The sequence below is a fragment of the Rousettus aegyptiacus genome, unplaced genomic scaffold (genome assembly GCF_014176215.1).
Source record: "Rousettus aegyptiacus isolate mRouAeg1 unplaced genomic scaffold, mRouAeg1.p scaffold_m13_p_9, whole genome shotgun sequence".
In the NCBI taxonomy this organism is placed as follows: domain Eukaryota; kingdom Metazoa; phylum Chordata; class Mammalia; order Chiroptera; family Pteropodidae; genus Rousettus; species Rousettus aegyptiacus.
The window spans coordinates 58,402,713-58,430,457 of record NW_023416312.1 but is presented as its reverse complement, the minus strand read 5'-3'; the positions used below and the strand labels follow the sequence as shown (position 1 = coordinate 58,430,457).

General features: G+C 37.1%; 1 protein-coding gene across 1 annotated transcript; it reads right to left on the bottom strand.

Annotated features, from left to right (window-relative positions):
- Positions 1-12,759: 12,759 nt before the first annotated feature.
- On the bottom strand, positions 12,760-27,238 carry TNMD (tenomodulin). Its single transcript, XM_016131496.2, has 7 exons — positions 27,009-27,238; positions 26,724-26,855; positions 18,190-18,330; positions 17,884-17,985; positions 14,983-15,136; positions 13,444-13,610; positions 12,760-13,135 (listed from the first exon to the last, which is right to left on the bottom strand). The coding sequence occupies exons 1-7, from the start codon at positions 27,054-27,056 to the stop codon at positions 12,926-12,928; spliced, it is 954 nt and encodes a 317-aa protein (XP_015986982.1). The 5' UTR covers positions 27,057-27,238; the 3' UTR covers positions 12,760-12,925.
- Between the last annotated feature and the right edge of the window lie 507 nt (positions 27,239-27,745).

Below are 27,745 nucleotides of genomic sequence, written 5' to 3'. Positions count from 1 at the left end.
CTGAGGATAATGTACATGCTGACTCACCTCATTCTTGCTGCTTTCAAAAATCTCTCTATCTTTGTCCTTCATCAGTTTGACTATGATGTGTGCTGGGTGTATATCTGTTTGGGTTTATATTACTTAGAGTTTGTTGAGCTTCTTGTTTATGTAGATTAAAGTTTTTTTGTGAAATTTGAGGACTTTTTAGCCATTATTTCTTCAAATATTCTTTCTGCTCCCTTCTCTACTCCTCTTCTCTTTCTGGAACTCCCATTATGTGTGTGTTGACCTGCTTGGTGGTGTCCCACAGGTCTGTGAGGCTCTGTTCATCTTTCTTCTTCTTCTTCTTCTTCTTCTTCTTCTTCTTCTTCTTCTTCTTCTTCTTCTTCTTCTTCTTCTTCTTCTTCTTTCTCTTCTTCCTCTTCTTCTTCTTCTTCCTCTTCTTCCTCCTCCTCCTCCTCCTCCTCCTCCTCCTCCTTTCGGTTACACAGAGTGGATAATCTTAATTGACCTATCTTTGGGTTCTCTGATTCTTTCTTCCATCAGCTCAAATCTGCTGTTGAATGCTTCTGCTGATTTTTTTCATTATAGTTATTGTACTTTTCAACTCCAGATTTTCTATTTGGATCTTTTAAAAACACCTCTCTTTTCATTGATATTCTCTATTTGGCGAGACATCATTGTCGTATTTTTTTCTTTAATTCTTTAGACATACTTTCCCTTAGTTCACTTAACATATTTTTCAAAGCTTCTTTGAAGTTTTTGTCTAGTGAATCCAATGTCTGAACTTCCTTAGGGACAGTTTCTAATGACTACTTTTCCTCCCCGTGTATATGGGTCATATTTTCTTGTTTCTCTGAGTCTTGTAATCTTTGTGAAAAACTAGACTTTAGATAATATAATTTGGCAACTTTGGATCACATCTTCCGCTTCCCCAGGGTTTGTTGTTGTTTTCTTAGTTTTTTTCCCCTGTCCTATTATTTAGTGTCTTTTTAGTACTAATTCTAATGTACTGAATGTAGTGTATAGCCATGTAAGTCCACTTAGTTTAGTGATTAGATAATGATTAATCAGACATTTCCTTAAATGTCTTGAATAAAAAATTCTTCCATCCTTTTCCTAGGGGACAGGATGGAAGTGAGACTCTGTGCTGTTTGGGGCATGCCTTCAACACTCAGGCAGGCAGCTCACAACTCTGCCTTACCCTTTACTTCTGGCTTGCATAGAGCCTTAAGGTCACAGCCACAGATGAGAAATTGGTATTCTCTCAAATCTTTCCTTGGGATGTACACAGCCCTGCTCAGCCCTGCGCATCTAGCTCTTCTAGATCCCCAGGAATATGTCAGAGCTCTTTAAAAAACCTATGGAAATCTACTGCCCTAGATTTGTCTTTTAATTTTTTGGCTAAGCTTCTGCTTGCCGAAACTGGTAGAGTCACCTCAGGCAGCTATGATGTTAAACAATTGCTGCTGATAGCTTTTAAGGAATGCTCTGCAGATAGAGATTTTCTTTTGGAGCAAGATCTAAGTCAGGTCAAATAATGAAAACACTCCCTGAATGGAGTCTTCCAGAGAGCTATGAGATGGGCTAAATGGTGACATTATTCTGGGGATGGAATTTTTAAAAATAATTAAATTACAATTGACATACAATATTATATTAATTTCAGGTATACTGCATAGTGATTAGACATTTATATAACTTTTGAAGTGATCGCCTCAATAAGTCTAGTACTCATCTAACACCATACATAATTATTACAATATTGTTGACTATATTCCCTATGCTATATTTTACATTCTTGTGTCTTATTTATAATTGCAATTTGTACTTGTCATTGCCTTCACATTTTTGAGGAGTTCTAAACCCAGTCTGCTCTAAAACCTGAATACGGATCAAATTTTTCTGATTCTTTATGAGTCTGCTCCCTCTGGTGGCTATAATGCTGTTGTTGTATTATCATTTTCTTTACAACTACTATGGTTGCGAGTCTGCTATTTTTCAAGGTTACTTTGGAACTGGGGAGAGAGACATGGAAGTAAGCCAGTTTTCTGACTAAATGATCCTTAATTGCTCCAGGCCTTTGGTTAATTTCCAGTTTTCTAAAAAGTTGATTTTTGCAATTTTGCAGTGTTTTTGTTGCTTTTATGGAAGAGTGGATTTACAGAAGTCCTCATTCTGCCATTCCCGAAGTCCCACCTGGTTAGCTATTATTTTATTATACGAGCTGTTCCTCAGCTTACTTTTTTTTTCTCATTTGACAATGCCTCTTAGAGATTTTTCTATATCAGGTCATGCATATCTTCTATATTGTTTCAGAGTAGGGATTCAGAATAATTTATTTAACCAAGCCCTCTTACTGGGCCATTTAGTTTTTTTTCCCCAGTACAATCAATTATCTTTTATATATGTTACAAGTGTATATCTTTAGGTTATATTCTCAACTGAGAACTAGTCAAAGAGTATGTGCAGTTCCAAGTTTGATTGATATCTTCGAATTGCCCTCAAAATACATGCATTAAGTACTTGTTCTTAATTCTTAATTCTTGGTAACTCAATGGTTCAGAAGATGGTACCACGTTCCATTAATTCATTTATCTATTTTTTACTTGGTTTTAATACAATAAATATGATTAAACAGCATAATCTAAGGATAGTTGTGCTTACCTCACACACACAGTTTAAAAGGCCCTTTGGACCAAAGCTACGTTAAAATAAGCAAGAGGAGGGAAAAAGCAGTTGATGTGAGAACATCACAGAGCATACTTTACTACCAAAGTGGCTTTTCCAATGGTTTGAAATAGCACTCTGGGGATAAAGCCATCATTCAAAACCTGCTGTTGCCATTGTTTCATGGATTCGGGTGACTTTACACTATTGAGTCATGGTAATTGTTGGAAAAATGGAGTCCTACACACTGGAATTTGGCATAATGCCTCAGGGTAGTGATTGCATAAATTGCTCTCAGGACCTGGTAAGTTCTGACTAGAATTTACAGTTGCTCACAAATATTTTGGGTAGCTACTGGTGACCATTTTCTTTCACAGTTCAACTAGAAAGAACTGCACACACTTTGGGCTCACAAATTGTTTGTAGAGGGCATGAGAAGAATACTATTATGTCCAGTCTGCTTTAAAAGTATTTTATGATAGAGAAGAAAATAATGATGTTTAAAGTGAAGTTGAAGAAAAATCCAAGGTCTGCAATTGAAGACCTGATATACTTAAATGCCTAGGTAATGTTCAGGAGAGATTTATTATGACAACCATAAAGAAAAGATTCTCGTTGTTTAGGCTAATGTCTTCGATTATGTTAGTTTTCTTTTGGGCACTATCATAGTTTCCAAAAGATATAACAAATTTGCTTAATACACATATTGTTATTATATATACTCCATATATGGCCATTCATAGACTATAGATATTGTGCTACTCAAATCAGGCCTTTCTGTAATAGAATTGAGTGGAAAGCTCATAGGAATTAGGAGTGGAGGGAAGATGAGCAGATTTTGCCATCAACTCCGTGGTGACTTTGAAAAATTTGCTTAATGTCTCTGTTTTCAAATATTTTAAGTGAGGCAGTGAATTAGGAAGGAACACAGAAAGCATTATCAAAACATTACTGTGATCACATACTATTCAGGGAAATTTAACCTGATCAAGTAAACCTTTGATCAAGGCCTATACCTTAAATCATTTTTTCTTCTTGCTATAATTTTGTACTTTTGTGCCTTAGTAAATAAAGTAAAAATCATATAATCACCAAGAAAAAAAACACTAGTACTTTCCCTTTTAATGTAGACAGTATAACATAGTGGTTAAGTGCATGCATTTGGAGCCAGAGTGCCTGCCTTCATATCCTGGCTCTGTCACTTACAGAGTATGTGACCTTGGGCAATGTCTCAGTTTTTTCATTTGTAAAATAATAATAATAATAATAATAATAATAATAATAATAATAATAGTTCTTACCTCATCTAAGATTTATATGAAGATTAAATTAGTTAATAAAAGAAAAGCACTTAGTGAGGCAGAATAGATAGCCCAGGGATGCCCCATCCCCCTCTAGGATATAGTTCCAGAATTTTTTTTCCTTTCTTCAGGCCTCCAACTGTTTTAGCTCAGGCAAAGGGAGATAAACTCACACTAGTCTGTCCCAGCTTAGACCCCATCTTTGGCTAAGGCTTGACCTTTGGCTAATTATAAGTATCATTATGATCTCATTTGCATTGCAAATATTGTGGTTCCCATCATGCACCTGATGCCATGACAGTTCCAGAAACACCATATAAGGAAGACAGAACAGAAAACTGAGCTACACACCTATTGGGAGGAGATAAGGAGGCTACTCAGTACTACTAAGGTTCCATGCCCTGCCCCCAAGAAGAATAAAAGTTTATATTCCAAACATCCTAAAGTGACTCTCTCCCTCTCTTTCTCCCCCACCCCCTCCTCTCCTTTCTCCCCCCTCTTCTCCTTCTTGCTCTCCCTCTTCCTCATTTTCCCACACTCCCCTCTTGAGTGTTCTGTCTGCTGTTTGTCTTGTCCTTGAATTCTTTCTCATGGCATAAGACAAGAACCTGGTCACTGGAGCTCTGAGCTCTCCAGCAACATTAGTACTGGGAAAATAGAAATCACTCAATTAATGTTAACTATTATTGTTATTATTATTAACTTAAAATGTTCTCCTTTGCTTAGGCACCTAGCAGGATCTAGTAAGGCAGGAAGAGGAAGAGAGCTGGTAGGTATAAGAGCTAGGAAACAGTCGTTCCTTCAATCTCACCAGGGATATCATAGTTCTGATGATGGTGTTGGTGACAAACAAGTCAGTCATGATTCTGACCACACATCAGGGTGTTTTGTAAAGAATATGTCAGTGTTATTTAAAATGTATTCCTTGAGCTACTTGCATCAGAACCACCAGGGGAGGAAAGAATTGATAAAATGCAGATTCCAGAGCTTCATCTCAAACCTGCAGAATTAGAATTTCTAGACTTCAAATTTAAGACTGTACATTTTTAACATGCACCCTAGGTGCTTCTGATATACACTAAAGTTTGAGAACCACTGGATCAAACTATATTTAGATATGGTTTGTTTAGAACACGGTAAGCAGCTAGTCACACTGGCAATAATGTTAAGTATATAAATCCAAATTCAGCTTGACCCAGGAGCTGTTCTGACTTCACTTGCTTCTGCTCTCAAGCTAATGAATAATATTTTGTGGAATTTTTGAACTCGGCAAAATATCCTGTTCCTAGGCATAGTTAACAAAATTTAATTTTTAGTTCTATAGGACTTTTGTCACATAAATTTTTGATGCTGGGCTGTAGCTCTTGTTTTTACCAGTAGGGAGCACAGTCCATCTATTGATCTTAGGTTTTGTATAACAAAGAAGTCTGAGATGGTCTTTTCTGTATTTTAGTATGGAAAGTTTTTCCTGGGGGTTTGGATAATAAGAGACAGGGAGGGACCACTCTTGTGTAAGGTAAGAACCTGACCCTCAGAGTGGGATTGCTCATTTTTCAAAGATAACACAGAATAAAACTTTTATATCTAAAACTTTTATATCTGAAAAATATGGTTTCATAAGCATACTACTCTATAAAATGAAATAGAGCCCCCTTTTTATGAGTAACACATTCCAATTGAGTACTTCAGAATGGTGCATGAAATAGAGAAACTATAAGAAAAATTATGAGATGTTGAATTATTCTATTTTTGAAAACAACATACTTTGACGTGTGGAATTAAACGCTTGGAGAGAAATACTGGAATGCTAGAAGAAAGATAAATTTAAAATTTCTGTGGTATGAGGTGTTTTTCTCAGCTCCTACAGACCGTTTAATTATCATCTAAAAGGAAAATGAAGGGTGGAGGGTTTGGGAGCTTTGGGAGAAAGCTAAAACCCAGATCAACATCCCTCCCCTTCTACCAACCCCACAAAATCAAAATATCTGAGACCATAACAATACCATTAAATTACAACATTTCTTAGTGTTTTCTATATAACTTTTCATAAACTCAAAGAGAAAGATTAGTTTATCAACAAAATGCAGACACTAGGGAAACGAAGTTTAGGAAAAAAATTGGACTGAATATGAGGACAAATAGAATTTCTGTGAAGAGATCTCTCAGTACTTGAAGTAGGCTTCATTCTTATGACGCCTACATATAATATAATGACAATTAATATTTATTGAATGCCCATGATGAATGTGCTGTAGGAAATCAGTTTGTGTTGGTTGGCCTGAAAACAGTGAATATGTTTTGAACTAATATTTTTTTTTATTTTTTATCTGGTGGCCTAAGTATTCATCATAGTTTCTCTGAATATAAAGGTTTATACTCCTGGGATTAGTACAAACATTGGTTACAGCCTTTTATATCTCCAAAGTCATATTCATGGGGATGATGGATGGGATCCATTGATGGTGCAAAAAAAATGAAGATTTAGAAAAATAAGTGTGAATTACCAGCTACTTAAAAGAAAAGGGAAATTTCCCTGGGTGACAGTTAAATAAAACTTGTGTTATCTGGCCTTAGCTTCTCACATCTGCTCTGTGTCTTATGTGTTATGAAATTTACACTGCTCTACTAGACATATTTTGATTCCCCATAACGTAGAAGATGAACTTTCTCTAGTCGATTTAATTCTGTCAAAACAAAACCTCTCGATGAATAATATTCATTTTGTAAAGGTCTTACTCCAAAAACTGATGAGAATTTTTTAAGAGACAAACTTTTCCCATACTTTTTTTTTTCAAAATCATGCTCTATTTTCTTTCCAAAATGAGAGCTATATGACTTATTTGGAGTTTTTTTTCTTCTCTCCTTTTCCAACCAGGTCTAAATCCCTTAGTATTACTCCCACTACTGCCCCTACCCCCACCACACTGCTGGTAAAAATGAAAAAAAAAAACAAACAAAAAAACAAAAATCTTGCAACAGATAATGGTAAATTGAATTATTTGTTTTGTAATATACTATCTCTGGCTATAGCAACTGTATGGCATTGTATCAACCTCCCCATGTGACATGTGGAGTTAGTCCTCAGCAAAATAATGAAGTAAGTAAAATTGTTTTTGGTTCTCTCCCTACCTTTAGCCTTTTCACCTGTAGTGCCTTTATTTCACAGAGTCCTGTGGACGCTTTCCTTGAACATATCCTTTATTTATTTCCCCATTAGTGTTTTTAGTTCCCTTTACTTAATGGTCACATTCTTCAGAGAAAAAGTTAATCTTATAGACTGGTTTGTGATTATATGAATGGTTCTTAATTTGTTAATGTTTTATCACTTTTAAAGTAATGTATTTGCATTTACCAGAAATTTTGAGAAACAGCAACTTAATACAAAAAGGATTACTTTAATAATAACAGTGATTCTAGGTGCTCTCACAATTTTTTAGGTATGGCCAGTATGGGCTATTGCCTGTCCCAGCATGACTTCTTGCTTTCTTCCTCAGTTAACAGAATTGTGATTTTATTTGGTGTGAATAAAGACACCTAGAACAAAGACTATTACTAGTCTCCTTTGAAGCTACATTTGGTCATGTGGTTAATTTCAGGCTTATAACATGTAAGTGGAAGTCTCCCTAAAAGATAGAGAGTGGCCCATTGTCTTGCCCAGCTTCATTGTGATGCCAATCTGGAAAATAAACACGATAGCTAGATCTGGATTTAGCTCAGATCATAAGTTGATCTTGAGGATGGAAACCACATATTGAGGACAGTGGAGCAGAAAGGTAGATAGATACATGGGTCAGTTGACTGGACTATCTGGACTATATGCTTCTACCTTGTTTATGTCATGTCATTTGGGGATGTTCTGTAATAGTCAGCTGAACTTAATCCTAAGGAGAGAGAAGACACATATCTTTGGGAAATTGGAACTTTGTGGTATTTCTCAGCAAAATTGGTCGGGTAATTCTGAGAAGACCATCACTGTTCACATTTGAAAGAGAGAAGTTCTTGTCTCTGAGAGCATATGGAAAATTCTTGCTCTTATGAATCTTTCTGAAAGAAAAATCTGTCTCACATTTTCTTAATTGTTTAGAGGGTATAGATCTTATCATGATAAATATGTTGTAAATGACTAGACAGCAAAGAGGATAACCTGTTTTTATCTGCCATGCTATAGTGTCCGACAGAGTGGCGTGCTGGGTTCTTCATATCTTATTGATCAATTATTGCAATAGTTACCCCATATTGACATGCCCTGGTAGAAAGACACTCTCAAATAAAGAAGTAGTTTGGAGGACCAGGAAATGTAAAAGGTCAACCACAAACCCTTCTGATTTGAACATGATATGATGTAGTATAATCAAAATATCAAAAGCTATTATTGGGAACATGGGGGATTTACATCACAGTGGTACACCAGATAGATACATGTTACTAGAACAACACTGCTATGAAGAGGTGACCTCAACCTCAAGGAATGGATTTCAGTAGACACAGTGAATTTGTGAGTAGCATGTGAAATAAACAAGCTCAAATTCATGTGTTCTAGTTGTAGCTAGTCAAATTGCTGCTTTTTAACTCTCTACTTCCACAATTCAACCGTAGCTAGGCCTTGTACCTTAAATCTCCAACCTTTGGCAAGTGTCTTATTCTTTGCTCACTGATCATTGATATGGGTATGTGCTTGAATTGTGTTTTAGCAGCCAATATCTCTGTAAGACCAGCAGATATACTGCTGTCAGTGGAAAATTCAGAATGACAAATAATAGCATCAGCAGGAAGGATAAATATAAACAAAATATTCATGTCACTATTAGACAGAAATCATCTCAGAACTATGAAGTTGCTGGATTTTATTTGTTTGTTTTGGTTGAAGGCTTTATTGTGGTTTGGTCTGTTTCCCTTGTTTCAATCTGCCTCTATCTTTCTGAGCCCTTTTAGCAAAGATAACAGGCCTGAGCATCCAATAAATGGATAGAAGAACAAATAGGCAAATTGAACCCAAATATCAAAGCAGTAAGTATTCAGTGACTAATTCACTCATTAGGCTACAAATGCTAGAACTGACTACTGATCTAAATAAATTATCAGTGCAGTGCAGTCCTTGGGTAAGTAGTTTTCATGAGAATTAATTAAAGATACTGGAGGAGACTTAAGAGCAGGATTTTGGAATGAGCCACAGATAATATTTCTTGTGTGTACATGCATACCTGGTTTTTAATATGGAGCTACTTTGCTTTCTCATTAGGGAACAGCATGTTGTCAGCAAAATTATGCCCCAGAGTGAAACTTCTTTAGAAAAGGAAAGTAAAATGAAATCATGTTTAAGGGTATAAATAAAATAGATCCATGCATTTCCTGACAGCCTGAATGAGAAAGTCCATATTTATCTCAGCAAGCTTTCAGCATTAGACTTTAGGAGCTGAAGTGACAGTTTCGGGCTCAGCCAGACAGTGAGCCTTATATGTAAAGATTCAAAATAGATTTATTTTGTTTCTAGTCCTGCCAAAGAGCCATTTTAGGTGTGCAGGAAAGGCGCTGAGCACACTAATGCATAATGTCCTTATGCTGAGTGGGAGCAATGGATGGCTTCGCCTCACCTGAGTTTTTTAATTGGAATTTAGATCCCCAAAGAATTTGAAAGGTAAAATGCTTCTTGTGATTTCACGAAAGATGTGTCTTTTGCCTTTTTGTCTTTTTTTATACATAGAATCATTGAAAATTGAGAAGAAAATGCAAAAAGCCTGTATTTGTATATTGGAAATAGATAATTGAGCTGTGGAGAATCATCTCTGCTTTTGGTCATTCTGGAATTAGAGGAATTCTTCATGCTTATAGAAATAGACTATGCCAAAAGATAAGGAATACCAAAATGAATTTAAGTAAGATAAGAACTTTTATCTCGAATCTTAACAGAACTCAAGGTCAACTTTTTGTTATAATATTCCAAAGAGTCTTGTAGTTGTGCTCTTTTAAAATCACCTCTTTTCCCTCTACAGTCTTCTCTGTCTCTTTTCTCATTGCCTTCAATAAACAACAAAAAAATAAAGACCACCTATAATTTCAATACTATGCTAAGTTCTGGACAAAGCAAAATGGGAGAGCATATGGACTCTCTTTTAGAACTTGCAAGTTAAATTTGTATGTAAATGGTAAGTGCTTTGAGTAATATACTAACTTATACACTCATGGAATGAAGTAGAGAGGAATGTTTAGGTAAGAGGAAAATGATGTTTTTTAATCTCTTCAAATTAGTGAGAGGAAAAACTCTGTAATGGAAATAGTATGACTGCACAAATAGAGCATGAAGCTAATGTCCCTGAGACAAACAAAGGGGATGGGTAGAGCAATAGGAGGAGAAAAGGGATATGAGATGGTGGTTAAAGGTGGTTTGAGGAAGGACTATTTGAATGCAAGTTAGGCTTGATCTTTAATGTAGCAAGTAGATATTACAGACTTTCAGGAAAGGAAATGGCATTCATAAAATCTATAGGTGAAAAATAAACTGTGTGTAATAGTATTCATTCTACCTTCAGTCTATAGCCTGAGAGCTTCAGCAGAGAGGAGGTTGTAACAGCTGTGCTAAGAAATAACCTGTGGCCTTGACCATAGGCATAACTGAGGGGTGGTTTAGGAGAACAAACTGGAAATATTTGGCATGAGACAAGTGGAAGACAGAGATACATTAGAATTATTACAAGATCTCTGACTTGAGAGGTCAAAGTTACTTTGGTGTCTTTCCTTGTGATGGAGAGCCTGGGTTTAGGGAAGGGTGGTGGAAGAAAGAGAGGCAGCTCTAGCTTCAGTGGGGTAGGCCTGAGTGTAATGCAAAGCACGATCCAAGGAGTCTTCACAGGATTCCAAAGAGGGGCAAAATCTATGACAGGAGAGTGGTATCACACTTTTTTTCCTTTTCCAGCCTGGCCTTGGCCTATATGAAGTGACAGACTAATGTGTTTCAGTTTGTTTGTTTGCTGTTTTGGTTTGATTTTTTCTAAGTGTGAGATAATTTGAATGCTTCTTTAAGCATGTTCTTATATTTTCTTCAAACTCCTGGTCTGCCTCATTAAGGGGATTACACTTTCATGTATATAGCATGCCGTCTAGTTAGTTGTTGCATATAAGCTTCTGTACTTGGGCTTATATATTTTGGGTGTCTTCTTTTTTCCTTTGGAAATAGTGAGTATACCTTTTACTTCATTTATACCCCCTATAGAGTGTAGCATATATAGTACAATGCAGACTGCATAAAATTGAGCATCTCAGGAATTTAAAATTATTAGTGATCTTAACAATCAATGTTAAAAATAAATAATTTATTAAAAACAATAATAAAGAATATCATAAATGCCATACAACCTCAAATTAATTTCACATGTTTTACATTTTTCTATATCAACTATAAATTAATACCTGTTGTGTTCACCGAAGTACTCCAATATTCTTCAATGCCTTCTAAATCATTAATAACAAGAAAATATTTTTGGTGATGTTGCATTGTTAGATATGTTTTATTCTACTCTCATTCTGTGAAAATTTGTAATCAACTGTAGTGTGCATGCTAATTTTCAATCAATGATTGGCTAATCTTAACTCATTGTCAGGCGAATCCATTTCTATTTGCTTCCTCAACTGAATAGGGGAAAATGACTCCTGGCTTACAGGTATCTCGGTGAAGATTTTACTCTTTGAAAGTGCTTTTCTGATGGAAAGTGCCAGACAGATACTTTCATACCACAAGAGCTTTGAAGTTGAGCAATGAAGGGGCTATCTTCAAATGAAACTGAAAGGAATGACAGATGGTCAAACAGGAATTTGGACACTAGAACTGGCTGGGACAAGAAGATTAACATTACTGTATAATTACTTTTCTTCGCCTCTTTGCCCTTTTCCCCTCATTTAAGCAAAATGTCAGGTGACCAGGAACTAGGCCTTACCCTTCCTTTTAAGAAAGTGGCATACTGGCATGGCATAGGGAATGCAGTTAGCATTAATGTAAAGGCTAGGTAGAAAACCAGAGGAGAGAAGGAGCAATTAGGGTGATCATTTTCTAAACTACATAAATGACTAACCAATGTACTATAGACTTGAAACTAATTAAAATAAATAAATTAATTTAAAAAAAGCCACAGGAGTAGGGGAGAAAGTGGGATACTGCTGGTTCTTTATGGTTTTGGAAGACAAAAAATCCCATTTGACTCCTCACCTCAGTAATTTTCTACAATGCCTGTTTTTCTGAATAATATTTATGGGTTTATCTTTTCCAAGCAATTACCTTGGAAAGTTATGCAACCAGACACTGATCTAAAGAGAAGTCAGATCTGAAGGTTACAAAGTATTGAATTTGTTGAAAGTTGAGTTCCTGTTCACAGGAGGAGAACCTGGGACCACTCCTCTTTTTTTTTTTTTTTGCTGGGTTAGCTTTCTCCTTTGCTGAACCTGAGGACTTTGACTATTTTAGTGTTGGCCTGCTGTGACTCACACCCCATCCAGCAGCTTGATAGATGGTTAAGCAAGTCTACAATATGTCTCTCACATAATTAAATATTGGAGCTATGCACAAAAGGACAAGTTTTTATGCACTAGTTATGGGGACATGTTATCATCAGCCCCTCATTTCCACTTTCTCAATATAGCACAGTAAAATATGATATTTGAGAATTTTTGTGCTTTGCCTTTTACTCCTCCCCAAACCTGATGAAATGCAAGTTTTCAGCATTGGCATCTGTGTTAGACAGTTCTGCTCCATCTCAGACGCAGGAAATATTCTTAGCAAACACTTACCCAGTGTGTTCAGCAGCAATCAGGCCATTGATGATGATGTAGAAGTTTATTAGAACATGAGAGAGGAATTACCTACAAGTAATTCTATAATACTGGCTTTCAGGAGCCAAATGCCTCATAGGTGGAAATTCATTGAATAGCATGCATTTATTATATATTGGCTGCTGGAAATTTAAGCGATGAGCTCAAACTTGCTATTAGACCCTTCCCAGCATGCGGGCCACCCACCAGTTGCAAGGCATGATGACACGACAGATAACCCGCCCTCCTTGGTAGCAGTACGGATATGGGTAGTAACCTAGTAAAGGTTCACAGACGCGGCGGCAGTAGCGGTTGCCTCGACGACAGTAAATACAACAATAACCTCTCTCATCCAGCATGGGATCAAAGTCTATTCCATTTTCAGTCTGAAAGAAGAAGAAGTTAGTGTTGGAGGGAGAGGTTCACTAGGAAGAGATTTACCCAGCAGGGGAAAATTATAAGACTGCACGAGTTGGGGACTGGTGAGAAATATACCCTGATTATGGAGATAACCTCAATAGAGATCAAGAAAGATTTTGAATGAGCCTCCTGGGGATTCCAAGTTTCTTAAATATTCTCTTTTTTTGTTAAAACAATGACCATTCTCCTTTCAATGATTTTGATCTGAGGGGTAGTGAGTTTTGTGAGGGCTCTTTGTTTTTCCTCTAACAGGAATAACAGAAACATAACTCACATAGTCATTTATTGGAAGTTCTTCCTCACTTGCTTGTCTGGCTTGACGGGTCTTCTCCATTTTCTCTTGAGGGACTACCCACTGCTCGTTTTGTTCAATGCCTTTTTTTCGGTTGGTAGGAAAGTGAAGATCTTCACCATCCTCCTCAAAGTCTTGTAACTCTGAAACTAAGGTAATCGATACAAAGTTGGGATGCGACTGCTTTGCAAATGTTTGTGAAAGAAGTATGTGGGGCAATAGCATTTTGAGGTAGAGATTTTCCTTGTGTTTTTCATTGTCATCATTTAGGTATGCATGTACCACTTTTCCAAGCTCTTTCAGCTGATATTTTAAGGAGTTTTACGAAATAGATCTCGATTATTCCTATGTACACAGACATCTTCTTTGCTGATTTGGCATCAAACACTTACTGCTTTGCCTTATTAGGATACTAAATTAAAAACTGAGGACAGGGGACCTTCACATCTCCCACAATGATTTTCCCCGTGGTAAGTACTCAAATATTTTTTGGCTGCTTGATTTGATTTGGTATCCTCTGTACTCCTCCCTTTTCCCATCTCTTTCCTGTCTTAATTTTTAAAAACTTTCTATTTATAAATAATCTTAGATTCACAGAAGAGAGATGCAAAGATGGTACAGAGTCCCTGTATACCCTTTATTCATTTTCCCCTAATGTTAACATCTTAATAACTATAATACAATGATCAAAACTGAGAAATCAACATTGGTACAATACTATTAACTAACCAACAGACTTTATTCAGATGTCATCATTGTTTCTACTAATGTCTTTTTGAAAAAGAATACTGAAGCAGAAGTTTTAGTGTCCAACCCAGGATACTACATTGCATTTAGTTGCCCTTTTAAGGCCAAAGAATGCCAGTAGATTCCTGTATGGTTTAGAGTGGCCTCTCTTGGGTAATATGGCAATCTGTGCTGCCCAGAGTGAGGGAGGCAAAGTTCTATGTTAGCTGAGCAGAATAAGATGTCCAGAGACCTTTGTCTTCTCTGTGGGCTGACTAGAAGTTGAGAGCTGGACTCTCCTACTCCAGATCTCTAGCCCTCAATTACTTTTATAGTGATTCCTAAAACAACCACAAAGACAATTGCATTTCAGTGGCTGTTCTATCTTCTGGGGAGAGTGTGGCCATTTGACATAGAATATCTTTCTTGAGACAACGGAACATTGTTTTGGCTTTTTCCTCTGGTCTTGGGTTGGGCATACAGTGGTTTGAGCAATAGTCTGGTATCCTGACTGCAGTGAATATAGATATGCAAAGAAAGACAGATTAGCTTTTTGCTTATCACTGGTCACATTAGGGTGGTGTTACCTTTGCTTGGATATTTAAAAGCCTGTCAGCATTAATTTATCCGATGTATAACTTGGCTGTGAAAAATTCCCTCCTCACTGGCAGTCAGCATACACAGTTTCATCTAAGAAGATATAAGCGGATCATTTGTTTTCCTATAAATGTAGTTGCTGAGTGCTGAGAACCTGTTACTGACTTTGGGAAAAGGAGGGGGAAGATGGGGCCATACCTGCTATTAGAGTGGGATTGATCCAATACATGGTCACATTATCACAAATCTCCAGAATTTTAGAATTTTTAAGAAAGTCTCGGTTTTCAATAGGCTTTTCTGCTGGGACCCAAATCACTGACTGTTCAAAGAAAGTTGTTGTAATTTCTTCATTCTGAGAGAAGAAAGTAGAGTGGAGATAGGCAGAAACATTAATAAAATGAGTGATACATTATAGACTACTGAAAGAAAAAAAATAGCTATATTTTGAGTCTGAATGAAAATTTCAATCCCAAGGATGCTGGTAAACTAGCTCTGTGCCTTGCATACAGTAGGTACCCTTGGGAGAGTTAACAACCCATCCGTCTTTCTAACAGTAAGACTGCTCACTGAAACAGAAGCCTTCTCTGCTACCATTTAACTTAAACTCAGGAAGACTCTCCATAATTTTCTGGGCCTCTCACTGGACCATGTAAGTTTTAATTTGGCCTTCTAGAATCTTGAGTGATTTACATTTGTTTTCTCTCTTTTAAATGGGTACCGTGAGTGCTTCCCTTGTTTTAGATTTGCAACTAGGATTTCAAGAAAGATTTGGTCTCAAACCAAACCAAACCAAACAAACAAACAAACAAATAAAACCAAACAAACTTCTATATTCTAAATTGGTGAGATCAACAAAATAACAACCAAACCTAATATTTTGGTTTTACAAGATTTGCCTGTTAATGGTTGCTAGGTGCAGTACAAAAGATGTTTTTGTTTTAACATTAAGTCTCCAGCTTGTGACTTCGCTGGCCTTACCACTATTTTACTCCTTTCATTCCAGATACTTAGAGTTTGTCTCAAAGAGTGCTTTTTTCTTTAGGTAATATTTCTTATATTGTCAAGAACACAGCCTTCTCTTCAGTTTCTAGTATTGGTAGTAGATATCTCGTGTACCTAGTTCTTACTCGTTTGTCTTTTGGGCATCGACATTTTTTCCCTTACTCTTAATAATGCTTTTCCTTTTCTATTTTATCTCTTTCAAGCTTTATGATTTCGGTGTTTTTATTTTTTCCCTGAAATAAGGCTTTGTATAATTTTACCCTAGTCATTTAAAACTCTCAGGTCTTAGCTCCTTTGCCCTTGAGTCTATAGAAACCTTGGGAGGCATTGAAAGGAATTGTATAAAATGAGGTTGATATGTCCACTAGCTTTGTTAGCAAAATATGGGCTATTTCTGTACCTGCTCTGCATGTTTAACACTCACAAACCATGGATACGGTGGTGAGAGAAATATAGAATAAGAGGGATTTTGTCACTCAGGACTACAAATTTACCTCATAAAAAAATCTGTAGCCTGAATGTAAAAAATAGATTTTTCTTGAAGATAAAATAATTTTGCTATCATGAAATGAATACTTGCGATATTAAAAACATCTGGCAAAAATAACTGAAGAATAAATTAGGGACAAAATAAGACATTATGGGCCTTTGCCTTCATTTATTTATTTTTCAGAAAATAAATCCTGTTGTGTCAGTTTGAACTATCATTACTGGCTGGCCCTACTCAAATGTTATTTTCTGTAAAATGAAGCATATGATACTGAGTATAGTACCTTTCTATCCTATTCATTTTCCTTTCACCTTACCCTTGTCTCCTATAGCAATTCTAATATCCTGGAAATTTTTCTGTTCCTCAGATGCATCTAACTTATGCTTATTTGAAAAAAATTCTCCAAAAATGTTCACTAACATAGACCTTGATTGCAGAATATCTTCTGTGGGGAAATTCTAGTAATAATGGTTTGTAACTTCTCTGGCCATGAGGAGACTAGTAGCATGCCTGTGGGAGTCAATGCAACTCTGACATTTGGGTAAAAGAAAGAAAAAAGTATTCCTCATCCCACTTCACCCTCCAAAAAATAAGGAAGGAAAATATAAATGTGCAGATGAGGATTAAGATGGCGAGAGTCGGGTAGAAAAAAAGTAAAAAAAAACAACAGCAAAGAGAGAAGAAAGAAAAAGAAGTATTTATAGTATATAGAGACCACCATGCCATTGTCATGATGTCATTTTAGTTAAATTCTAAAACAAACCAAACAAATATTTGTTTCTTCCTGGCTATAATGTAGATATGTTGTCACAACTTAGCCTTAGCTAAGGCTTACCTTCTTCCTCCACTGATAGCAATATCCTGTAAATGCAGACAGAACAAGGGAAAAAATAAGAGCCTCAAGGACTTTATTGATGGCTGTATTTTAGGCAATAATCCTCCATCTCCCACTAGGCTTTCAGGGGTCATTCATTGATTGCTCCAGTACCCTAGGTTACTTCACTCTGGCCTAGCAGTGTGTTTTCAGAGAAATTGTAGTACACTGTAGTTCTCACCTTCTTTGCTTTTACCTTTCCTAGTGAGATTAAATGTTGATTGTTACACTAGCAGTCCAGCATAAAATGTCAAAGTAAATGAACTGAAATATTTTAAATAAATGAATGGTACAGTGTGACAAAAGTGACAAGGATCCCTGGTGGCCTTTGAACTTATTTTTAGAACTTTATCTTAGAAAGAGTTGATTTTGTTCTACCGCTCACCTCTCTTACTAGAAATCTTTGCTTTTGGAGCAAAGGTACATAATATTAATGGTTACCCAGGTATAAAAGTACAGTGTTGCACTTAATAGCATAAACTTATTTTTTTGAAAAGCCTGAGTTCAAGATCCCAATTTGCTTCTCTCTAGCTGTGTAACCTTGGGCAAGTCACTTTTCAGTTACAAGTCCAAGTTTCTTCACCTGAAAATGGGGATAATGATAGTATCTATCTATTTTTATAGGGTCCGAGTGAGAATCAGATGAGAGTAAAACATTTAGCACAATGTCTGGCAAATAGTTAGCACACAATAATAAACAATGGCTTTTACTACCACTATTATTCTTACATACCTCATCTATTTCCTCTTCTGGTTCAGAAAATTCAGGAATCACTTTGATCTGAGTTTTGATGAAACATTTTTGAAGACCTACAAAGTAGATGCCAGTGTATCCCTATAAAACAGACCAAAAAAACCCTCTTGAAATAGACATAATTTATGACTTCCATGATCTGTCAGGGTCTTAGGCTGGCAGAATTTGAATTCTAAGGGAAAGCTTTGTCTCATAAATTAAACAGAGGCTATAGGCTATTTTTAACTCAGCTAAATATTTTAATACATTAAGCAGGAAGTCTTAGAGGGTAAATATCTAGCTTACATTTTTAAAGTCATGTACTTCCAATGTTTCATCAGTGCCATTTCCACTTCTGAATATTTCAGTTCTGGTCACAGGATCGATTTCCATGTAAATCTTCTTCTTTTCTCCATTGCTGTAGAAAGTGTGCTCCATGTCATATGTCTGGGAGAAGAGAGGAAAACAAGCTCTGTGTGTCCCTTTATGCAATGCTTTAATTGGGTAATCTCTGGGGCACCTTCTCTTTCTAGAGCTTTTGTAGGGAGGTGCCATCTTGGCAGCTTGCCATTGGGAATTCTCTGAGACTTGAGATTAAAGTGAGGTGCTTTTTGGAGTTGGAGCTGATATGGGGTTCCCTTTGGAGCTAGTATTTTGTATTCAACCCAAGTTGCTGAGCTAATTACTAGGAATTCCAACAGTGTTCTTGGTAGCTTTGACTAAATAGCAAACCAGCTCGTAAAGTGTTTCCCCCTTGTGCTGAGCAGAGGGATCACTTAAAACCTATGCTGCTTCTTTATGCTACAACTTGCCTTTCCAAGTGCTCAGTGGGCATCCTGTCATTCCCCATGAAACTCACTAGGGTTGAGAAAGAGATATGAATACATTTAGAATGCTTAGCTATTGTTCTTTATCTCCTTATCTCTTCAGGGCTTTAATATTGCCTCCATAGTCTTTTTAGAATCTGAAGTAATAATAACTCTCTTTTAGGGGCTAATCAACCCTACTCAGTTTATTTCTGAGTTCTGTTTTCCAAACTGATTCAGTTGACTTCAAGTTCTCCAGATTCTCCTGTATACAGAATTCAAGAACTGTGTAAAGTGCCCTGCACTAAGTAATATGGGGCTTCCCAAGAAGAGTACCTTGAAAGACTGCTTATCAGATTGTTCTTGAGTGGTTGAAATGAATCCCCAGACTCTCTCTCTCGCCATCTAAAAGAGACACTTCTCTTCCTAAGGACCAAGAGGACCAGTCCCACAGAGTGTCCCATTTTGGTAGTAAGCCCATTACCTATAACTGAGGACATTTTTATAGAAAGAAGGAAATAACATGCCTAAAATAATTTACTGTCACAAACCAGGCCAGACCTAATGGTGCCATGTGAAAGTCTCTTGTTCATGTTATCAGGAGGCCTTCGGCTATCAAGTTTCTTCATACTCATTTTTCCTTACAAAAAAAATTCGGTAAACTAAAAATCTGAAAAAGCAAGTTACCTATAGAGCCAATGTTGTTTTCAAATGATACAATTCCCAGTGGCAGCCTTTTAAATCTTGTAACAGTTTAGTTTGTTTTTTAGTGTCTGCTTGTGTCTGTGACTGAATGTTAATTTAACCTGGTCAAATTTTCCCCAACTCAAGTAGAAAAACAAGTTGGAAGGGTTTGTAGAAACCATGTTACTTCATGCATAAAGTCTATGTAGTTGTTGAATGGAAGAACAATAGAAAATGTTTTTTACCTCTTAGTAGCCCTACAGTGCTTTGAACATGATCAGGGCTTAAATATTTATTAAATAAGTTTTTCCTATCCATGACAATTTATCATCTTCTTAAAGAGAGATTTTGAGCATTTACAAGATTTTTTAAGATACCATAGTTTAAAAGGGAAAGGAAAACAGTATTTAGAACCTTTCTAGCAACTGCAGAGTTAACTCAGGAACTCTGGCCTGGTTTGTAACAAGTAGCAAATTCTTTTAGGCTTCTTATTTGCTTCTAGTTATAAATATGTCAGTCAGTTCCAGCTTTGCAGCCAGCTTGAGAAACTTCTACCTATGGCAACAAATTGAGCTCTTAGTTGGCCTGACATAAATAGAGGAAAGAGGCATGTACTTCAGACCTAGCCTTGTCAGATCTCCCAACAGGAGAGAATTTCTTTAGAAATATTATCCATTGTTGAGACAAATATCGACACCTCTGGTCATTGGGGGTGGGCGTGGGTGTTTGTTTCACCAGTAGCACCACTGATGGCTTATTGCATGGAAAAATGAGGTTAGCGACTAGAGGATGTTGGAAGGCTGCCTACCTGGGCAAAAGAGGATATACAGGCTGTATTTTCAATCACTGGTAGAAGACTATGGAATCATACTGGTGACATTTAGAATTTCAGTGTACCTTTGTGGAATGAGTTTTCCTGCACTATTGGCAATGCACTTCACTTGGACACCTTGCTAGATGAAAACTATTGGAAATTGCCAAGCCCAGCAGATCTCGATTATTTTCAACACTCCTTCAAAGAGTTTTGTTTTGTTTTGTTGGTCCATTCTGACTGTATTCATTGATCAGCTTGTTGGCTTTTTGTTAGAAATGGAAGATTGCTAAATAGCGTGGAATCAGAATGACTTCATTTATGTGTGAATCTTGGGTTGGGGAGAAATATATTCACCCAGATGGAATTCCACTAGTAAAGGTGCCTTTTGGAATAGACTGTTTTTTGTCTAAGAAGATGATGCCAGTGGCTCACTTTGGACTGTTTGGGGATGAGTTTGATTAAATCCAGACATACTGTCTCGCCTGGGTCTCTGTGGAGAACATTGTCTGGGTAATGGCTATGCAATCCTTATGGCCCATATGAAGACTGAGCTCATGCCTTTAGCCTCAAAATACTTTCTTCCTACTAAGCTCTCTGACTCGGGGGCTGAGGATCTTTCTGGAGATGAAGAAATAAATATTTTATCTAAAGCCGAGACAGGATGCTAGCCTGAGAGAGGTATGAAAGGGCTCTTAGTAGCTCATCTCAGACTGTCCCCAACTCAGCTTTATTCCAGGAAGGCTAGAGCAAAGACAGAGTATGATGAAGAAAGTTAATTTTTGGTGTTTCTAGCTTCCCTTTTCTGTTTTTTTTTCATATTTTGTTTACTTTGTATCCTCTTAGCTCTTCCCCCTCTTTCCATCTCCTTCTAACTCTTTGTCTCCTGTCTAGACATCTAGGAATCTTGTGGTACTTCAGGTACATTATGTCAAAGAAAAAAAATCAATCTGACAAATGATTTCACACTAAGATGTGAGTGATGGATATTTGTTTTATTTAAATGAGTGCAATATTTAACTTAAAGGAATGAATTACTAATGGTAGATTTCAAGCACAATGGCACCAGGAATAGGAAATATTTTGCAGACAAGGGTATCTTCCCAGCATTATTCAAATGCTTTCCTACTCCACACACATATAAGGCTGGTCTTAACTATAAGAACCAGCACACTAGAGTGGAACAAGGAAGCCAATGGATTGAAATATAACTCAGAAGTGAAATGAGATAGGTACGTAGTTTAGTGGAAGCAATGAGAGATGTCAGAAGACCACACTGACAGATCATGGAATGAACATAAGTTCATTTCTCTTCCCTGACCAGGAATTCTTTCCTCAGTCTCCTTAAATCCTCCGCTCAAGCAGTAAATGAGCCCTAACATTCCCCTTTCACAGTTTTCCCTGTTTTCTTGCCTCTATTTGTGACAATCCCTGATATCAGAAAAAGAAAGCTTTTTATAAAGAGTAAAGCTGCCTTAGACCTCAGTGTGATGGATCTGTTTGGGGGCGGTGAATGGGAGGGAGAAAATAGCTTTAGCCTGTCCTGGAAGCGATTTGAGGACATTTGGCTTAGGTTTGTTTTTCGAAGCATGTGATTAATCTAGCTGCTCTTCTTTCCGCCTTCATCCTTTACTGTCTGTTTATGAAGTATACTCTCCAAAGGTGAAATACATGCTCAGAATACTTGACTAGATAGTGTTAGGCTAGAAGGAGGGGAAGGGGATGCATTGTACCATGTTGTTATCAACCTAGCTTGTGGGAATTAAAGGGCGTCTGGGTATATCTTTACCAACATAGATTGTTTCTAATGCAAAACTGGACTTCTGCATCTTCAATCACCAGTTCTCAGCCCTGAAAAAAATTGGTATAAGCAGCACAGACATTTCTCTTTTTCAACAAGAAAAAAACCCATTAAAACATTTATTTTATCTAAAGACTTAAGCTGGCTGAGTTTTTCCCTACTCACCTCCCCCCCCCATTACCTACCCATTATTTTTAAATGCAGCTGAAAAATAGTGGAAAAAATCTTCAGACCAGGTTCTAGTACTAGCTTCAATTTTGCCATTTACAATTTGTGTGACTTTGGGAAAATCATCAAATGTCTCTGGAGGTTCAGTCCTCATTTTTATCTCTCAGCCCTTGCCAAATACAATGTTGAGTAGCTGACAAAATCAGTTCTGCTCAGATTGGGCTGACACATGTCATGTTGGCCAGTGGAATGCAATTACTTATTGATCACATGAGTTGCTTTCCCCTTACAGCTCCAATCATACACTTAGCCACTAAAGGAAAGCCCCCTTTAAAGACCCAGGCTTCCATTGCTGGTGCCACATTGAGTTACTCAGCAAATTCTACCTTAGGAGAATAAAGGGACTGAATAAAAATGTTTGCATAGTAGCCAGAGTCCTGCTGTACATAATTGGAGCAGTCCTGAGTGGTTCAGAATAAGAGCTGACCCAGCAAAAATTGCTACACAAGAGTGGACTTTGGTTTGGGAGAAAAATAAAAAAAAATATTTTAGAGAAAAATAAAAAATGAAGAGGAGTCTTTTCTTTTAAAATGCTGATGTGGCACGATCTGATGAAGCTCAGTCCCTCTGCTAAAGAGATTCCAGTTACAACTCCAACTTTTTCCTTGAGGGTGTGGATGCTTCCCCAGACCCACATTTCACCTACCAAACTCCTTGGAAATTCCAAGGAACCTGGGGAGGAAAGCTGTATCTCTTGTGTGTCTAGAAGAAGAGTGAAGAAAGTTGGTCTTTGGCCAACAAAAGGCACACGAAAGCTGGACTCAGACTTAGCAAGAAGGTGTTTGTTTGTTTGTTTGTTTTTCCCTGAGCAAAAGACTTTCGGCCTAGAATAATATAAAGGTCACAATTCTGAGTGAGACTGTTTAATGGCTATCAGCAGTTGAGTTGGGTGGGGAGGGCAGAAGAATGCCCACTTATCCATACCACTTCTCATCTCATGTAGGTAGTACGTAGAAATTGAGTGGACATCCCCAGGAATATGTTGATTGCTTTGTGGATCTTAGAATTTATGGTTTCCAAACAGCCCTAAAGTTGCCAGGAGGTTCTTAGATATTTCAGGAAGAGCATCATTTCATTTATTTATTTTATTATTCTTCTGCCTCATTCTACAAAGGATTGAAAGGAATAGATTACAAGGTCTGTGTTGCATCTAAAAACTGTTAGTTTAAGGGCTGAAGTTTTCTGACTTGTTTTCTCCATATTGGATTAATTAGCTAGGGAGTTAGCTTCTAATTGTTTCAAGTTAAATGTGTAATACAAGGAGTTTTAAGCAAGAATGTTTCTTCAGGGAATTTGCTTCCAAGATCCCTGGGCAGTCACTTCCTGGAAGTAAAATCTTGTTGTGAACTTCTCTCAGAATCTCTGGAATTGAGTAGGTGCCCTCTCCTTGGTTAGGAAAGCTGAATATAGAGCTCAACAATTGGCTTTCATTCAGCTCAAGTGGCTCCTATATGTGATTGTGGGTTAGGGGGGGCTTTATGCCTGTAAGAGAGTACAATAGCTCACCCAGACTTAGTCTTCCTTATTTCACTTTATTTTGATCTCTTTCTCTCTCTGGGGTGTGTGTGTGTGTGTGTGTGTGTGTCTGCATGTGCATGCATGTGCACAATTCACATGTGCTCATGCCTGAAGTGTGTGAGGAAAGGGCATCAAACATAACTAATTTTCCTTTCGGGATCAAGAATTTGGATCTTTTGTACACACTAAGGTGGAGGTAATGGAAGTAGGGGGAGGACTTACTGGCTTGGAAATGTCAACACCAGATGTGGGAAGTTAAATAAACACTGTTTATTATAAACAGATGTTGAAAAACAAGATAAAAAGGAGATGTGGTGGAGGTTAGAGGAGCAAACACTAAGAGCTTTAGAGGAAACCTGAGGACAGCAAATAAGTCGCTACCACCCATAAACACAACAGCATCAACAGTTCTCTCCACCAAGGGCCCAAGTCCCCATAGGTCCCACAGGCTTATAAAGAGGCTCTTATAAAGAAGAGCCTGGGATTTAACCTTCTAACTTGTTTTCTTGCTAGGTCATAGTTTTAAGGCAGGGAGCAGGAGTCTTTAAATTGCACAAGTTTCCTGGATCCTTTTCCTCTGTAAATCATCTTCCAAGACTAATCTGACTATTCTTTTTTCTCAGGATTCATAAAGTCAGCTCTTAGGCAGGCTTATTGGCAGTATTAGCTAATAATTAGACCATGTATATTAGACCATAGATGGCCTCTTGAGCTCTTTGGGAATTGAAGGCAGGGTTAGACTGAGTGAAGGATCTAAATCTCTAGCTGGTTCCTTAGATTGCAATGGATCCAGACTGGTCTTGTGGTGAAGGCCAAGACTTAAATATTAAAGATAATAAATTGCAACTTCCCATTGGAATGGTGAACAAACAACCTTTGTTCAAGGTAGAAAAACTGCCTCAGGATATCTATTGTCTTTTACCGGTTACTTCATAATAACTTTGTTCATTTCTGAGAATTCCTTTGCTGAAAAAGTTCTTATTCTTGGTAAACCTCATTCAGTAGCATACACTACCTCTTCTGCACAAGCACTGACTAGGTTTCACTTTTGGTTTGAAGAATAACAGGATTACTTCTCATAAGCCATCAAAAAAGAGAACTAGAGTGAGAAGCAAAGATTGTATAATATGGAAGCAGAGGGGTCCATGGGCACTATAGTGAGTTTGGAACCTTGTAAAATAAAAGCAAGTTCCCCACCTAGCGATTTATAGTTGCATGGAGGCAAATAGCACTGTAAGTTTAGAAAAACACATAAACTCTTTCAGAATAGCATTGTCAGTACCAATGGCTACAGAAAAACAAGAAAGGCTGTTTGGTCCCATGTTTATGTATGTACGTATGGCTGATCAAAAGAGCTAGCTACCTACTATACTCAGTTAAGTACATTATGACCATGGAGAACAAAAGGGTTGATTGTCTTTTAACTCATCAAAAGGGATCCAAGATTCAATTGCAGGGCAATGTATCACCTTGTGAATAAGCTAAGGGGTAGGAAATTGGATTGGAATACATTTTGATACTCTTGTTCATTTGCTGCTTCCCCTGATCTTGATTGCTTTGCCCTCCTTGCTAGCCTGAATGCAAGTGGTTTCTCTAGAAAGACCTGTGAATAGTAAGTAGTTCCAAAGCAAGGAGCAATGAGAGAGTGCTGTTGTGAGAACGAGAGCAAGAGTGAGAGTAAAGGCTAAATGTATGCATTAAGTGATGCCTGAAATTCTTTTTGGAACAAGGTATAAGTAAAAAGGCAAACAAAGTAGGGTGATTTGTTCTTCATTCTCCTTCCTACTTAAAATAAGGTAGCCTCTAGGCCTAAATGAAAGTGAGTATGGTAGCAGAGGTGAAGAATTCAAGATAGTTCTGCCTTACTTCTCTGTTTTCTTTTAGACACTTGTCCAGTTGATTTTCTATTTTCTCCCTCTTTGCCTCTCCTTCTGCATCAATCCATATTCTTTCCTCCCTGCTCCTATTGCTCCTTTGGCTCCTAAAGGTCTATGCCAACCCATTTTCTTCTTGTTTCTCATTGTCCCTCCTCCATTTGTGCCTTTCCCTTTCTCCATCTATTATTAAAGAGAAACGAGCATCTTATGACAACAAATTAATAACAGCAGTAACAATAACAGCAACCCACTTGCAGAGAGAAAAATGCAGCAAAGCCAGAAAACCATATTCACACCTTGTAGCTTGTACATTTATTAATTATCTTTCAAATGAAAATCGTTAATATGAAGAGACTATGATTTTCTTTAGGTCACATCTAAACTGATCCATTGTGTGTGAGCCCGAAAGTAACAATAACAATAAGGTACACTAATACCAATTACAACGGCCAGCCAAGTTTCACCAAATGGCCTTAATAGCAGAAGCTTTCTAAGATACCTGTGATTTATGACTTTGTGTCACTTATTTCTATGCTGTGGCATTACTATCTCAGTGGGACATTGATGACTGTGACTGGTGAGGAGCTGAAAAGCCTTAGTTTATTTTTTTAAGTCATAAATAAATGTGAACTCAGGTATTAGAATTGCTCCTTCTGCAAAGGAGTTTATTGCCTGTCCTCACAGCAGATGCATTAAGTCAGAAACATAATCCTTAAAAATCCTTTGCTGCCATTTCTGGTGCTTTCCTCTTATGTGGTGGTATAATTACTTTTCCATCAGTTTCTGCCCAGATAATTGAAAGATGGAAAGTATTTTATTCTTACAGTAAAAATTTGTTTCTAGGAAAAATCTTAACTCCTTGAAGGCAAGCATTTTAAAAGAATGGGTAATCCTATCATTACTAACTGAAATACAGAAAGCACATTTTCCCTTACCAAAAATAATTAGGCAAATAAAAGAGAGCAAAATCTTCATTCTTTTTTATATTACTAGAAAAAACTCAAACAAGGATTTAATGCTTTTCATTTGCAGAGTAATATACATGCCAATCAGTAATTAAATTCAATCAAATTCAAAACAGAAGCATTGGATAATAATAACGTTCATTTACTTACTTTTTTGGGTGTCTCCGGCCAGAAGTGCTTGCTCCCCCAAAACAGGACAATTAGAGTCAAGGTCAGGATACCAAATACCAATCCACAAATCTTAAGTGATTTACATATCTTCTTGGATTTAAAAGCTTCTGCCTAAGCAAATGACAGGAAAAAAATACACAGTAATCCTTAAAATAGCAAACTATAATTCACTTTTGATTTCACTTTCTAATGTTCACATTGCAAAACAATAAATCTATGAAAACATACTTCTACTCAAAAGGGAAAAAATATGAATCAACTTACATTTAGAATGTGACAGTCCTCACAGTTCTCTGGAGGATTCTTGGCCATGGTCTTTCAGCACACAGTACTCTTTCCCAGTTTTGAGAGAACTGAGACCACTGCTGAGGTGGAGTTGAAGTAGGTCGGCTAACAGATACCAGAGGAGAAGCCGAATTTATATGGCTCAATATGTCATACCAGAGCCTGAGGTAGCCCAGGGGGCTCCTGCGCTGCGATTTGTTACATAGATATACCCATATATGTATATAACTCCTGTGCACAGAATTCCATCCAGAATGGCAAAGACAGAAGTTTATAATGAAAACTATTGTCCTTGGGGTTGGTTTGGAAGGAGACCAAGCCTAGGACACATTGAAATGATTTTTCACTGTGAACTTAAAATATCAATGGCAATACATGCTGCACACTCCAGAAATAAGCAAAGACAACAAAACAAAAAAAGGGAATGAAGTCCTGATTTCATTTCCATTCGATTTAACAAATATTTATTGCAGGGATGTTAAATGTCAGGCAATGCACTTGGCATTGAAGAGTCAGAAATGAACAAAGTATTGCCTCTTCCACTATGTTAAAGCTCCTTGAGGACTGAGATCAATACATACTCAACTCGTAATTAAAAAAACAGTATTAAAAAGTTTAAATATGTTTTTCTCTCTCTTCATCCTATCTCTCAGATTATTTTCTTTTTTCTAGTTTCTCTTCCTTAGTCTGTTTTTTCAATGTTCACATCCTTATGG